This window comes from Salarias fasciatus, chromosome 5 (assembly GCF_902148845.1).
Source record: "Salarias fasciatus chromosome 5, fSalaFa1.1, whole genome shotgun sequence".
NCBI classification, from domain to species: Eukaryota; Metazoa; Chordata; class Actinopteri; order Blenniiformes; family Blenniidae; genus Salarias; species Salarias fasciatus.
This window is the reverse complement of record NC_043749.1, coordinates 3,409,919-3,425,021: the sequence shown is the minus strand read 5'-3', so window position 1 is coordinate 3,425,021 and position 15,103 is coordinate 3,409,919. Positions and strand designations below refer to the sequence as shown.

General features: G+C 48.8%; 1 protein-coding gene across 1 annotated transcript in view; it reads right to left on the bottom strand.

Annotated features, from left to right (window-relative positions):
• Positions 1 to 1,608: 1,608 nt before the first annotated feature.
• The window catches only part of shq1 (SHQ1, H/ACA ribonucleoprotein assembly factor), a 37,439-nt gene continuing 23,944 nt past the window's right edge, over positions 1,609 to 15,103 (bottom strand). Inside the window, exons 11-12 of the mRNA XM_030092724.1 lie at positions 13,761 to 13,881; positions 1,609 to 2,962 (exon numbers count right to left, since the gene is read on the bottom strand). Coding sequence (XP_029948584.1) covers positions 2,437 to 2,962; positions 13,761 to 13,881 — 647 coding nt within the window. The 3' untranslated portion in view covers positions 1,609 to 2,436. The remainder of the gene's footprint in view (positions 2,963 to 13,760; positions 13,882 to 15,103) is intronic.

Genomic DNA, 15,103 nt, shown 5'->3' with positions numbered 1-15,103 from the left:
TTTTTGGGGAATGAAAATTGAAGTTTGAATTCTGAAGTTAATGATAATGACGATAAACACGTAAGTTTTTCATATTTTCCAGTAAACAGCAAGTTAACCCACCTGCTACACCAACAGCCTGAGGTTTGCTAGCTAGTACTGTCTTTCTGCAAACAAGTATTTCAGATGCTAAGATCTGTAGAACAGCTCGGCTTGCTGGTATACGGCCCCACCGACAAGATGTTTCAAGTGAAAAAAACATTATGGCAATGTTTTGAAAATAATGTCTGTTTTCATGAAAACTATGTCATTTTCATGTAGAACCACTAGTGGGTGCTGTTGGTTGTTTTGGTAATGAAACCACACTCGTATGTTTCCAGAGAGACACGGTGATTCCGAGCACCGTTGTCATGTAAACACAAACTCAAAACTTTTCCATTGCCTGAAAAAGCTGTCATATAAATTTGACATATGTTTCCTTAACAGTGAAAATGTGAAATTCTGTAATGACGCTTTGCAAGAAAGCAAACAAGCAGAACGTTAAACCTCTAGTCATTTTGTCTCTCATTTGATATACACTGAAAGTTCTTGGGGATTTTACGTAGAGAACAATGACTTGTCTGTAATGTCGTTTGTTCTTTGGTTACACATCAGGAGGACATGTGACTATAAGACAAATGTGTTCTTGTCACAATCCCGTGGCCACTCAAGCCCGACTCCAGCTACCTCGAATATCAGACATCTGCTGCTGCTAATCGTCTCGTTACGAGGCCGACCCCAACAGGTCTCCAACGCATTACGCCCCTTTCTTAGACCTTTTGGGGTCAAGGGCTTCTGCTAGCTACACGAGAAAAGGAATGATTTATCAAATCCGAGTCCAAACAGAGCACGGGCTTCACATTAATTACTGTCTTGTATAATTTATCAGCCGCGTTCGTCTAATCGGGTGCCGGGCTCTTTGAGAAATGTCCGTCAGCGAGGAGTATTAATGGCAGCGGAGCGGTGGGCTCGGGCGTGGATCCCCCGGTCAGGCGACACTAATGGAGGAATATGGAGACCACTTTAGGATGAAAAATTGCAGTGGAGGCCCGTGTCACTTAATCAATGCGAAACCCCGGCGGGTGGGTGGTGGGGGGTGGGGGGGACCCCCGCCTGCAGCAGAACACAGTCCCAGGACTCCCGTCGTCTGACAGAACCGGGGTTTCGAAATGGAGCGGCGACTTTCACGGTGTTACTCATCGCAGTCACAGCGACGACGGCACTCGTCCCCAAGGGATGGAGGGATGTAGGGATGGGGGGGGATGGGGGGGTTGGGGGTGGGCTTCTTCTTGGGAGGCGCCAAACAACATCATCCATCTCTGTAACTACAATGCCACAGGCGCCGCCCTCCCGAGGAGCCATCATCACCGCCGCTCCGGAGCTGCCTTCATTCATGCTGGATGAAATTCTTCACAGGAACAGCCCGAGGCAACTCCGCCGCCGCGCTGCATCCGTCACCGTGTCGGCCGGCAAGGAGCCCCCCCCCCCCCCCCCTTTACACCCCGAAGGATCAACCATTAGGTCATTTTCTTAGGAGTCTCTCTCAATTAGTGTAATCAACACACGTCGGCTCGTGGAACCTTCAAATTCTCCGGCTCTCTACGCCTGATGCTGGGCTGGATTTTCGGCTTCTCCTCTTCGGGGCCCTCTTAGCCCCCGGGGCGCTCTTATCTCTCCAGCAAACGGCCCCGGCGCCGCCGCCTCCGCCGCAGCCCTCATCTATCTGCCTGACATGTGCTTCCCTGTTTGTTTTCTCTCGCCTGTTAGGACGCCGCCGCCGATATTGAGCCGTGTCGACGGTGCTCCGCCGCCCGCTCCAGATGAATCAATCACTCCGGCGTGCTCCGCTGCCCCGTTTAGCGCAGACAAGAGTCTTTTCCACTTCAATCAATGCCGGGGCTTTAGGAAGGGGTTAGTGCTTTTTTCCTGCTATTTATTAGGAAAAGAATAGCTGCCTCAAAGTAGCGCTGCCAAACCACTTTAGCCGGCTGACACACAACAATGAACAATGACAAATGTTCGGCGGCTTCCCACAATGACGTTCCTGCTTTATTTGTTCAAGCCCGGAGTGGATATGCAGATTGAGCGTGTAAATACCAGCGGAGACATTAACGGCACACGTGTGACAGGGAACTTCTGCACAGTCTGAGCTCGCCGACGCTGTTGGATTATTGTCAATAATTAATAAGCGGCAGAAATAATTGATATGAAATGAAACAAAATGTTAAAAAAAGCATTTGTAGAGCGAGAGGGAAGAGAGCTTACGTACGCTCATTAAGGATCCGTATGAAAGTGAAAGAGGAGTCTTAATGAAGCTCTGAAAGTTCATTAGTCAGTAATATTTCATTCATTGTAAAAAATAAAGAGTCCTTCGGGGTAAAAACAGTTCTGTTCATTCAGGATCCTGAACTCTTTCCATCAGCTGAGAAAGTTCCCATCAAGCTCCTCTGCGTCTAGCTGCGTCTGGACGATGAGCAGGGGGTTCCTGGGGGGGCTGGGCTCCAGCAGAGTCCCACAGCTGGTTCTCCCAGATGCCTGCGCGCCGCTGCAGTCTGGGGAGATCCTCAGCTCCTGAGCCACCCGCTCCCCGAGCTCCCGGATCAGCTGCCTGCAGCCCGGCGAGGCGTCTGCGCTGCTCCGCTCCTCTGAGAGCACTGCGCTGGCGGGCGCCTGGGGGACGTGCGAGACGTGAGCGGGGGGCTGGGGCTGTGGAGGGCCGTCCTTCGATGCCTCCGCCCGCTCCCCTCCTCCTCCTCCCTCGTCAGACTCAGTGCTGTCTTCCTCAGACTCCTCACTGCTGCCGTCGCTCTCAGACTCCTCTTCCTCCTCCTCCTCCACCACCAGCGTCGCTGCGTGCTCCAGCTCATCCAGCTCCAGCTCCAAGTCCTTCTTCTGCACGGAGGCTTGTCGTAACGCTTCAGCCAGGGACGCCACCTTCTTGGACCTGTGGAGACGAAGGAAAGCAGAAAAAGTTGTTTCCATCACGCTGAGAAGTTCCTCTGTGTTTCCAGAGCGAGAAAGAGGAAGAAAGGCGCAGTGACTGACTGATCGACTGGCACCGCTCGCTAAAGACATAGCCACGGGATAACCATCTACAAATCTAATACCCATTAACCAAATCCCATTCTGGTATGAATGCTAAGTAGAGCGCGATTTGCAGAGGCGACGGGGAGCTCAATGAAATATGGAAATATGGATGTTTAATAATGTAGGGAGATGAGCGCCGCTGATACACGGCGCTCGGGATCTTCTCCTCCCCCTCATCGCTGCGCTCCCTGCAAGAGGTGATAAGAGACTGAGAGGGATTACAGAGCAGAGGCAGACCCCTCCTCCACCTCCTCCTCCGCCCACACATCCAGAAAACACTTTCACCTGAGTATACCAGGAAGAGAAACCAATTAACTGGAGGCGAACGGGATTCGGTGACAATTAGGAACCCGTTACAATGTGCAAGATGTTATCTTAAGGATTATTTTAAAAGTGCAAAATGCTAAATGTGAGTAAAATTAGTCCATCTCCAGTTCCGCTCGCAGAGTTTTTGCAGTTCTTTGTTCCTCTGTAGTTTTGGCATCATTACCGTACTTTCCACAATACAAATCAAACTTTTTTAATCGGCTGCTTGTGCAACGTAAATTCAGAAGCAGCACATTTGTTAAAATATAACAGGACATAAAAAGTGGGACCGGAACAATTCACTGTATGACAGCAGAATGTTGGTACAGTACCATCGCAACACTTCCATTACCATCGCGTTTGTCCAGTTTCAGCAAAATGTCGCCAAAGCAAAAGGGAGACAGCTGGATTTCAACTGAAAATGATAAAAACAGGGATCAGAGAGTGTCTGAGAAACTTAGGAGGGATTGGAGAAAAGGTGAGGATTTGCTACTGTAGTTACTGACTGACACATTTCTCAACAGCCGCTGCAGGCTGAAGGTATGCTCCCCCGTCGCCGCCACGGCGTTCCTACGCCGGCAACCCTACGCCGCTACTGAACATATCTTGCTTCTGCGTCAAGGGAACACCCTCCTCTGCAATTTCACCGCCAAGCCGCTAGCAGTCATAGCCCACTCGTAGGGCTACGACGTATACGTCGTAGGAACGCCATCGCGGCGACGGGGAGCATACTGAGGCCTTGAGGCTCAACCACGGTAAAATATGAGCGTGATAAAATAAATGCTTTGAAAACAGCTGTGCAACCCAGAAATGTTTTTCCTTCCATTCTTCCTGATGCATTTTTGAACAGATGTGACTTGTAGTCCAGAAAGTACGGTATATTTCACAGTACCTTGTGTAATTATTTGACCTTCCTGAATTAAAAAAAAAAAAAGACAAAAATACCAAGAAGCAAAAGCTTCAAAATCACTTCCATGAATCATATCAACATATTGAAATGATTTACATTTAAACTAACCACCTAGCCTTGGCTTGTTTCATCTTCTAATACCTTTCTCAACCACAGAATGTCAAGATAATGCCTGTTCGAACCTTGTGAGTAAAACACTGGAACTGGAATAAAACACATAAGCATCATTTAAATGAGCGTTATCATGCAAAATCCACTTTAAGGTTTAAAGCATGCCACAAAGTTGATTTCCCTTTAAAACCACCCCCAAAATGTTATTTGCCTTCATCCATGAATGTCTGAGTAATCTCTTTCAGTCTGCTGCTCTCTACAGCAGCCCCTCCCTTCGGGTAGAAAACAGCTCGTTTAAAACTCTTCAAACCTAAGTACGTCACAAAAGTTGAACTCCTCCCCACCACTCTTCTCCCACCCCACCCCCGTGCAGACAACACGCGCACTGTCCTCTGACCAGCACGCAGCTGATTCGCATTTTCCACTGAGGAGACCCCCCCCCCCACGCCCTCAGCAGTCAGCGTTGCCGCTTTGTGCATCTCCGATTACGGAGATAAACTTTAACCATCGTCTGAAAGCAACAATCAAGCAAGAGTCTGAAGGGTCTGCGCTTGGTGAGTTTCTAACAGGAAAAGACGTTTTCGCGTGTCTTTGTGTGTAGAGAAGCTAGAGCTAAAGAGCTAAAGCTAACCCCTAGAGAAGCTAACGCATGACGTGTTTGTTTTGAAGCTCTGATTGGTTGAAGTACGCTGTCAGTCCAAGTCCACAGGGGGAGAGGTGGGATTTTCAGTGAAACGGAGCATTTTCTCTTCGGGGTTTCAGAATTAGCCCCCGAAAATCTTTTAACACAAACTGACTTTTCCTTAGCGCCAAAAATAAACTATTACCATGTTAATGCCAAAGCTAGGGTTTGTACTAGCTAAAAAAGCACGATACAGCCCCTTTAAATATGACCACTGTAATTAAAAATGTAACAGGACCTGTTGCAGGAAGTCACTGCTGTCAGCCAGTGCCAAAAAGGAGCATTATCTAAATCTGAAACTACATTTTTCTTATACGAGATTGTACAGTGAACCATGACACCATCTAGTGGTACGAAGTGTAATAACAAGACTGCACCAGGAATCAGTACACGACATTAAACAGACACAGACATCCCAGAGACACGTCAAAGTCTTGTTCGCTACAGATTTGACTGCATTTTACAATGAATACATGTTTTCGTGTATTGGGAAGCTAAATAATTAAAGAGAAAAAAAAATCTTTTAATGAAGTTTCTAAGCAAATCTCACGAATCTAGTGAAAAGTAAATCCAGCAAACAATGGTAGAAGACGGGTTCCAGGTTCCCTTATAAGGGTGAATAACCTGCAGACAAGTAGCGAGACTGACGGCAGTACAGTTAATAAAAAGGTGGAGAACGGCGGCAGGCCGCAGCGTCTGCTCAGATTAAGAGCGTTCCCTCATAAAGCAGAACATTAAACAATGCTCCCGTCCTGTCGCTTCGGCTTTATGGCTGCAGAAGACACAACGGGCCGCTCGCAGGGAGAAAGGCCTATTTTATTACCGATGAATGTCCTCCTACAAGGCCCCATTTGTGTGGAGCCATCAGATTGTGCCGAGGCCCCCGCTCGCGCATTATTCACGCTGCGACTGGCTGCCATGCTGCCAAAACCTTAAGCGGCCGCCATTCGTCCCCCCGGTGCGGCCGGGGCGTGTGCGCCGCCCCCATCGCCATGGTGATTACGAGCCGACCCCTGCGGGTCAGCCGCGATTCACAGCGCGTCCATTCAGGGCGGGAGAAGAGTGTGTGTGGGAGCTGTGCAGGGGGGGTGGGGCTTACTCTTCCGCTCGCCATTCAGATTCGCACACGCTCGGCTCCCGCTGCCCTCTCTGGCCCAATTAACCCACTGCTGAGCTCCGGGACGGCTCCTCATTACCGAGCAGTCCTAATGAGCGCCCCATTCTGGGGAGCGGAGTGTTTATGGAAGCGGCGTGTTGGGGCTGCGCCTTCGTTTAGCTCCTCAGGAGGGACTGTGTAAACAGATCTCATAGCGGCGCTCCATCACATGGACACACAGACTCCCCAGTGCAAAGAAAAAAAAAAAAACACGCCTGGTTCACGGGGGGGGGGATTTTCTCAAGCGCACCTTAATCCACGGATGCTTCAAACACAATACTGCAGAATTCCAAAGTTGCCAAAGTCAGGCTTCCTGCTAAATCACCCGGGCAACTGGCCAGCTCGACGTCTGGGCAGATTTCACCAAGAATCCCGCTCGAAAATCTAATAAAGCCTCAAAGACTGACAAGAAAAGAATGACAGATTCACGAGAGCGATTCTCGCTTTGAAGAGTTCAACGAGTTCGATGAAAAGATGAATAAAACAACCAGGAATGGATCCGGCGTGGCTCATTACACGAGAAACCAACACAAGTTTCTCCACTCAGCCTCTTAGGTTTTCTTTATACTTCATTAAATGGTGCATCAAACCGAGAGAGTGCGGAATGTCTGGGCATGGATCTTCTTTCCTTTCAGCGATAAGGAGGCTTGAAAACGCCGCCTTGGTGAGGAGCGTTGCTACAAAACCATTATTTCCAATCAGTCATTCCTTTTAAAATATTGATGCTGGGTGCTTGAATTTTTCAGAAACCGCTCTTCACTATTAGATGTCCGATAGCTTTGAAAACAGCTGCCCCACAGCTCTGAATACACCAGATTTAGGCTTCGCCAAAATTGCAGTGCTGTCACACTAATCTGGTTTCCTGAGAGACAAAACTGAGGCAAACGGTAACTTCCTCTAACCAGTGGAAAACTGGACTCAATGGACTGGGTCCATTTATTCTATATATGCATGCATGCACCAAGGCAACAAATGCACTTTAATATTAATGTTATATGAAGCTGTGCTTTTTTTTAAACAGGGAGATCCCCTTTCAATCAAGAAACATTTAATACAACCTGGTATTTAATCTAGAAACGCTGAAAATACTGTTGTGTCTAGTGTTGTAGTCGAGACCATATAGTCCGAGACGAAGACATAGCCGAGAGCGAGACAAGGCCAAGACTTTGAAGGGTCCAGACCGGGTCAAAACCGAGACCGCAGAAAATTTAACTTCAATTCAATTTTCAGTTCAACTTTATTTACACAGCGCTAAATACAACATAGTCATTTTAAGACACCTTAACAGACAAAACCCAAGAGGAGCAGGCAGAAGCAACTGTGGAAAGTAAAAACTAGTAATAGTGACGCCCCTGTCTGCCATCATTAACACTCACTATTCACTGATGCTGAATGCGTCTCATGTTCCACCGGTGTGCCGCGCATGGTAGCAGCCAAGGGTGACAGTTTTGGGCGACCACATGATCCGATTCAGTAGCATATAATGATATTCACTTGCAAAATGAGACTGGCGACCGTCCGTTTTGATTTCTGCAGTTGACAGGTAGTTCTGTCCTCGCAGCCGAGGTCCAGGCTGGTCTTGCAGTAAAGTCCCGAGTCCTCTGTGTCCGAGACCGAGACAAGACCAAGATCTTAAAGACCTCAGTGGTCTTGAGATCGAGACCGGTCTCGAATACTACGACACATCTGAAACCCCTTTGACACTGCAGATATCTGTGCAGATTCTCCCAGTCTTACATCAAGCACGCCGGCTGGATTTGCAAATGCAAACTGTCTGTTAATGGAGGGTGAAGACGAGCGCTGGAGAGGTTTTGCATGGATCAAGCCAGGAGGAGTGCGACAAGACTGAACCTCACACGACATGACGATGATGATGACGATGAAGGTGCATGTCACGCTCTGGATCCCCGGCTCAGAGGAACCCATGAGAGAGGTTAGTGTGGAGCGTCTGGGGCAGACGAGCCTCCTGCGGCAGCGCCACTTCAAACACTGCCCCGTCTTCCCTTTCCCCCCCGTGGGAAGTCATTATTGAGTTAGCATTGGAGAGGCGCGCTTGTTTTCTCTGCCCTCCCCTCGCTCTGCGGTGGGAGAATCCTGCGGCGAATACAAAGGGCTCCGTCCAGGAGAGGGGTGGGGGTGGGGGAGGGGAGGGATAATGTTGTACACAATCCGGTCATTACTGCACCGCTGTTGTGGTTTGCCTTCATTAAGCTGAGGAGGGGCGGCTTTTTCAAGGTTGGAAAACTTCTGGCGAGACAAAGACTTCTCCATCTGCCAGAGCTGTTCGAGGAGAGGGCGTTCAGTGTGCATGTGAGTGAGTGTGTGTGTGTGTGTGTGTGTGGAGCCGAGCTAAATTACAATCTGACATTTCTCTCATCAGTCTTGTGTTCGCTCAAAGAGCGACTCATTCAGCGTGTCTGTGCTCTTGAAAACATCGCAGATAAAGCTTGTCCCCAGATGTATAAATCTGTGTAACATAAGCAGCAGATCTCCTCAAAGCCAATGCGTCATTCACCCTCCGACGGGGAGGACGGGGGGGGGGGAATAGAGGCCGAGGCCGGGAGACGCCATCCATCAGTGAATGAGTGAGCAGTGGGGAGTGGTCCGAGGGACCGGCGGCCACTGCAGCTCCTCCAAAGAGAAACCAGACGGGTCCATCTCACTGTAAGATGTGAACTCAAAACGCAAGAGCTGAGATTAAAAGGTGGATCGATCGCTCCGCCTTCCTCTGCAGTCATCACTTTACGCCGAGTTATGCTACTAACCGCTGAGAGGAGACAGGGATTACTGGATTATCGGTGATTACTGCTGAACAGATTATAACTGTTTCAGTAACAGATGCAAACCAGTCAGTGTTTAATTACTGTGTGTACACACATAGGCGAAGATTACCGACACAAACTTGCAATTCACAAATGGCTCCCATACGTCGCCTCTATGCCGATATATCAGGTTTAAGCCATATTATAAATCCAAAACAAACATCCAAACTCTCAGGAAATTGTAGAGCGTCTGTAATCAGGAGTGTTTTGCTCCTCTGATTTCTCCACATGTCATTCATCTTTATGACTCCTTGTTAAAGTTTTTTATATGAAGGAAACAAGTTGCAGTGTGTGGTCTGATCTGAATCCCTCATCACTGACATTAATGTGCTTCAGAGAGAAACAAGCAGGACAGACTTTGGACGAAGCTCTGAAAAGAGGCTTAACTCTTTGTGGGACGCTCACTAAAGCACTTAAACAGTGGAACATTTCAGCACTGGGGGCTTTTTGGAGAATATCTCAAGAGTCACAATTTGACCCAGGATTCTCTAGAGTCACAAAAGTACATTTTTAAAACTGTTACTTTACATTAATATTCACATATCTGCTGATTCATTGAGCATTTCAGGAATTTTTCTAATTCTAAGTCCAACAGAAATGCATAAACGGCTTCGTGGAGGATCTGCTCTGAGCCAGCAGCAGAGCCACATGCTGTTAATATCGACTAAGGCCTCATTTACACATTTACGTTTTGAGTGAAAATGCATTGTTTTTGCATTTTTGCCGAAGATATGTTTCAGGTTTACACGGCGATGTTTTGAAAACTGAGCCGAAATGGCAGAAACGAGGGGAAGAAAACAGAAACTCACCTCTTTGCAGAAGCTTTTTTCTGTTTTGTTGGTACATAAAATGTGAGACAAACTTGAAGTTGTGAGCTGATGAGCTGATCATATTTATCGATACATCAACGCCCTCTGGCTTGAATAGAAGACCTTTTAGCCATTTATTTGTACGAGCTTTCTCAAGACAGAAAAATAACAACAACAAAACCCTGTAATCAGCTGAACTGAGAGGAGAGGGCACTCCAAGCAGCAAATTATGCAAACACAGTGCTCTGTGTTTAAGATGAGCTTGTGTATTCAAGACAAAAATGTGGAGTGGCGTCACGCTGAGAGGAAATCTGTACTACTTATCCCCGTTAGCTGCCACACATTTGCATCTTTGTTCTCCCCAGCGGGGGTCCCCGAGGGTCTCCTTCAGCTCTGGGGGCCGGCGTCAGATGGAGCCGCTCCATTATCCCCCCGGCGCAGCAGCGCTCGCTGACGGGCGCTCTGACAGGCCGCGGAGGCTTTTCCCAGCAAACATCTGGGCGGCTCAGCACAGAAAACAAACACACACTTCAGTCGACTGACGACGACGGCGTTTCTGTCGTTTCCGTGTGAACGGACATCGTTTTCGCCGTCTAGGCTGTAGCGAGATGGGGGGGGGGGGGGGGACCGTTAACCGGTGCACTTTCAAGCCATTTCAGCGCTGGCTGCAGCCGGGGCGCCGACCCCGTGTTTGACCCCCGCCGCCCCGAGACCCTGCCAGCTGTTGGAGCTCCAGATGCTTTCCTCCGCGGGTGGAGGGGGGAGGGGGGATTGTTGTCACAATGCAAAGGCAGAACGGACACCTCCAATGCTGGCACCTCTCATTGTGGTTTTCGTGTGGCGCGACACACACACACACACACACACACACACACACGCTTTTCATCAGCGCTCATTGTTTCTAGAGGGGCCGCTCACTTCACACCTCCCATTCACAATTCCTGCAGAGCGTCCGTTCAGCGGGCGCCGTTTGAGCGAGCATTTCACACATCTTGCAGATCAGTCTCACATTTTGTTCTGCAGAAACAGAAGAGCGCAGTAAATTATTTCTCACCCCACTAATGACTCCGTCCTCCTCTCAGACTCACCCTGGAGCACATCACTTGTTTTTTTATCCCCCCCCACTCCCCCCTTGCTAGAATCTAATTGACCCAATTAATGAAGGGTGGGTGGCTGCGAGTGAGGCGACGCTGGAAAGAAAAAAAAAAAAAAGAAAAGGAGGAAGTAGTGGCCTTTCTGACCGAACTGCAGCGCTGAACGCTACACCAGACCAAAACACTTCGTCTGGCTGCCACCGGTCTGCGCTGGCCCGGCTCCAAGCTCTGATAAAGGGAAGGGAAAACAAAGAAAGTGAGGCAACTTTCTTTGTTTCTGTTTTTCTTTTTTTTTTTTATTCTCTTTGCAGTCCAGCAAAAAACTCTGCAGGGTTTTTTTTTTTTTTTTTCTTTTGGCAGAAAGCGTACGCTGAACCTAATGGAGCGGAGAATCTGCAGCGCCGCTCGGTAATGACGCTCTCTGCTAACTATTAGATTTGGCCCGGATGAAAAACTGTTAAAAAGTCTGAAGTGGAGTAAATTTAAAACAAATAAAAACACTCGACTTTGAGGTTGCGCTCTTGATTTCTGCGTGTAAAAGCGAGCGCCCGGCCTGCGCCGTAAATCACCCCGACGCCTTTACGAGGCTGTAAATCCGAGGTCGATGTCAGAGGAACTTTAGGAGGAGGAATGCACGTAAGACAGCGAGCGGGATTGAATAAATCACACCCCCTCCTCACCTTATACACACACACGCACACACACGCAGCCGACAAGCATCAGTTAATCACTGCGTCCATCATAAGCGGCTGATGGCGGCCGCCGCGTCGCCGGCGGCAGAGTGACGAGCGCGCGGCTCTCGCCGGGGGGATAGATTACATCTCATCTCGCCGCCGGGCGCCGCAGACGGCTCACTTAGCGAGGAATGACAAATCCTGCACGGGGGAAAACAATGCCTGCGCGATCTGTCAGACGGCACGCGGCTGGCCGGTGTGTGTGTGTGTGTGTGTGTGTGTGTGTGTGGAACCTGGAGGAGCGGGCCCCCGCTCTCCCGTGTGGCTGCTTTACACGCCGTCTCCAGGCACCGTTTAATATCACAGGAGCGCCGTTTAATAAACCGCAAAGCGGGGCCGGTGTGAAGCTCCCGTCACGCCTGAGCCACGGAAGCCAGACTCCAGGAAGAGGAGAGATATTAGAGCTTCTCCGGACTCCGCTCGCCCATTTAAATAGGAAAATCATGGAAATTCCTCTGTGTTTACCCAACAACTCAAAGAGCACAGGCTGATTTATTTAATGATCAATGCAGGATGGAGTACGAGTCAGCACATTAGGTCAAAACGACGTTTAGCTCTAACAAACAGCAGGAGGAGGAGGAGGAGGAGGAGGAGGAGGAGGAGGAGGAGGAGGAGGGGCGGAGCGGGAAGCGACTGAGGAACCGCTTACCGAGCAGCAAACCATAAACCAGGTGAATTAACTGTAAAACGGTAACAAGTTCAATGACAAACCTCCAACTAGAAACACTTAAAAACGTGCATTTGTCATTAGGATTGTGAATTGCACTTTATAAACATTAGTGTCCAGCAGCATTCAAACTCGGCAGCGCTCTCTCTGAAGCACTTGCAGCATGAAGAGCCCGGTTTTCAAGTGAAAACACAAAACGTTCATTTGCGTTGCAACTTCCTGGAAGCTCTGACGGGGAAACGCTGCTCCTGCACACCACGGCTGTAATGAACAGCTCCTCTGCACAAACTACATCAGTTTCAGCAGACACTGTTTTCAAAACGCTGCCGTGTAAACGCTTAACTTTTCTGAAACGAAACCTGAAAGGATGCGTTTGCACCTGAAACGCGGCGCAGACGTGGTCTTAAAACGACCCCGGCTGACTTATCTAACGGCGAGAGCAGGACGGCACACGAGTCAGCACTTCAGGTCGGGATGACATTTACTTCCAACGCACAGCGGGAGCAGGAGGAGGCGGCGGCGGAGGGAGGGGAGGAGGCGCGGAGCGGAGAGTGATTGAGTTCTTCGGAGGGCGGACAGAGCCTGCGCGGCTCGGAGAGCTCATGTCATCTCTCCGCTCTCCGTCTCTGACAGAACAGACATCCTGAACCCAGCTGCTCCGCTCTCTTAGCATGCCAGCAGGTTTTACTCTTCCTCGGAGCACAATTCAAGACTTCTGTCGGAAAAATGTCGAAATGAGAATGTGTGGAAGGTGGGGGAGAAATCGAGAGAGAGAGAGAGAGAGAGAGAGAGAAGGGGGAGAGAGCACTAAATCCCCGCAGACCTTTTATCGTGTCTGCATCTGGGCGCCGAGCCTACAACATCAGGCGCACATTTTTCAACTGGGCTTTTTCCAGACGAGCACGCCACTCGGCTGAGCCCCGGCCAAGACTAAAACACAGCTCATTACAGAGTAATGCGCTCGCAGGCTCGCGTCTGAAATGTGTAAATAACAGTTAAATATCAGCACGGAGGAGGAAGAGAGAGACGGGCCTGCATCGTCGGTGGAGAAAAGCCACGAATCGTCGAGTTTGAGGGAATCTGCTGAGAGCAGCTGGCTCTTTAAAGACACTTCTGACACATGATAATGCAGACTGGGGGGGCAGATTGGCTTTTTGGCTGGCTCGGTCACTCACTCACTCAGGCCTGCTGTGACAAACAACTCGTCTAATCCCCTCCTCCGAAGCACTGATGCATCATGGGGGCCTGAGTGGCACTTCCCATGGCTCACACTGTAACTCTCTCAAGATGAAGGTCTGCAGTATGTGAGTGTGTGTGTGTGTGTGTGTGTGTGTGTGTGTGTGTGTGTGTGTGTGTGAACTTACTTGACCCTCTGGATCCAGATGCAGTAGTCTGTGATGTACAGATCGTTGAGGATGTACGCCGGGTCGTTCTCCCTGAAGACTCTGTGAACATCCAGCAGGCATTTGAGGACGCCGGTTCTCCCTGGGCACGGGAACCAACGCAACGAGAGAGAGAGAGAGGGAGGGAGGGAGAGAGAGAGGGAGAGAGGGAGAGAGAGAGGGAGGGAGAGAATGGAAAAACTATGTTACGCGCCTGCAGTATTAAAGATGACAATGCGCCGCAGCTGCCGGCAGACGCAGCGTGCTTCTGAAGGCTGGCAGCCATTGTTCCACACATGAAAGGCGAGGTACGGGGATCAGAGGGAAATCCAAACAAGCCGCAGAGTCATTTGATCTGCGCGCTTTAAGAAGAGTTCCTGGCTGTAAGAAGTGCTGCTGCTTCTGAGACGCCACAGCCAAACAGGGAGACTATTTCTGGCATCCGGCCCGCCGAATCCACCAGCGCCTCGGAGCAGAGCTCCTCAAGACCTTCGTCTCATCGCGTCTTTGGGACTTTTTTAAAAACTCCTCTCATGTGCGTCATTTGCCGGCAACTTTATTAATCTTCACATCAATTAAATAGTTGACCTACAGCAAAATAATGAATTACTGCCCGGAGCACCAAAACAAACGCTTCATTTTATCAGCGGCTGTTAAATTGGAGGTGCGGAGTAAAAGAAGCTCATGTAAATCCTGAATGTCTGCTGCTTTTTGGCATTTGTAGGAATAAATGTAACATTTATAGAGGTAACATTCCTCACTTATTCTTTTAATTCTGCATGTTTTTAAAGACCAGCCTCAGTCTATTAGTGGTAGACAAGGTTATTTTTACTGTTGCTCATGTTCGTTCCGTGATTAATGGTATCATTACTGCTCGAAACCTTTCATAAGTCAAATTATCAATAATTGCAGTTCAACACCTTCACTTCCACATTCGAATCACAGTGTTGCTATTCCGGTTCGTCCTGTGTTGCTCTGTGTTATCTCCAGTTTTCAATCCTTGATGTTCACACATTTTCATTACTACTGCAAAACAACTATTAACTACAACCTGTTCCTGGTATGCTGCAAGTTTAGAGAGCGTATGATTGTATTTTCAGCTGCTTCAGTTCTCTTGATCTGTTGCCCAAAACCACAAAGTCTAGTTTATGGAAGATTATCTGCTGTTCAAATGAAAAAAATACACATGGAAATGTCAAAAATACTCACGAATTTAACTTAAGATACTGCAAAACTGATGCATTATTAATCTCAGATATTAAAATAATTATGCTTCCTTGGCTCCCAAGCTTCTAAAACTGGGCTGCATGATGTATAGAAATATT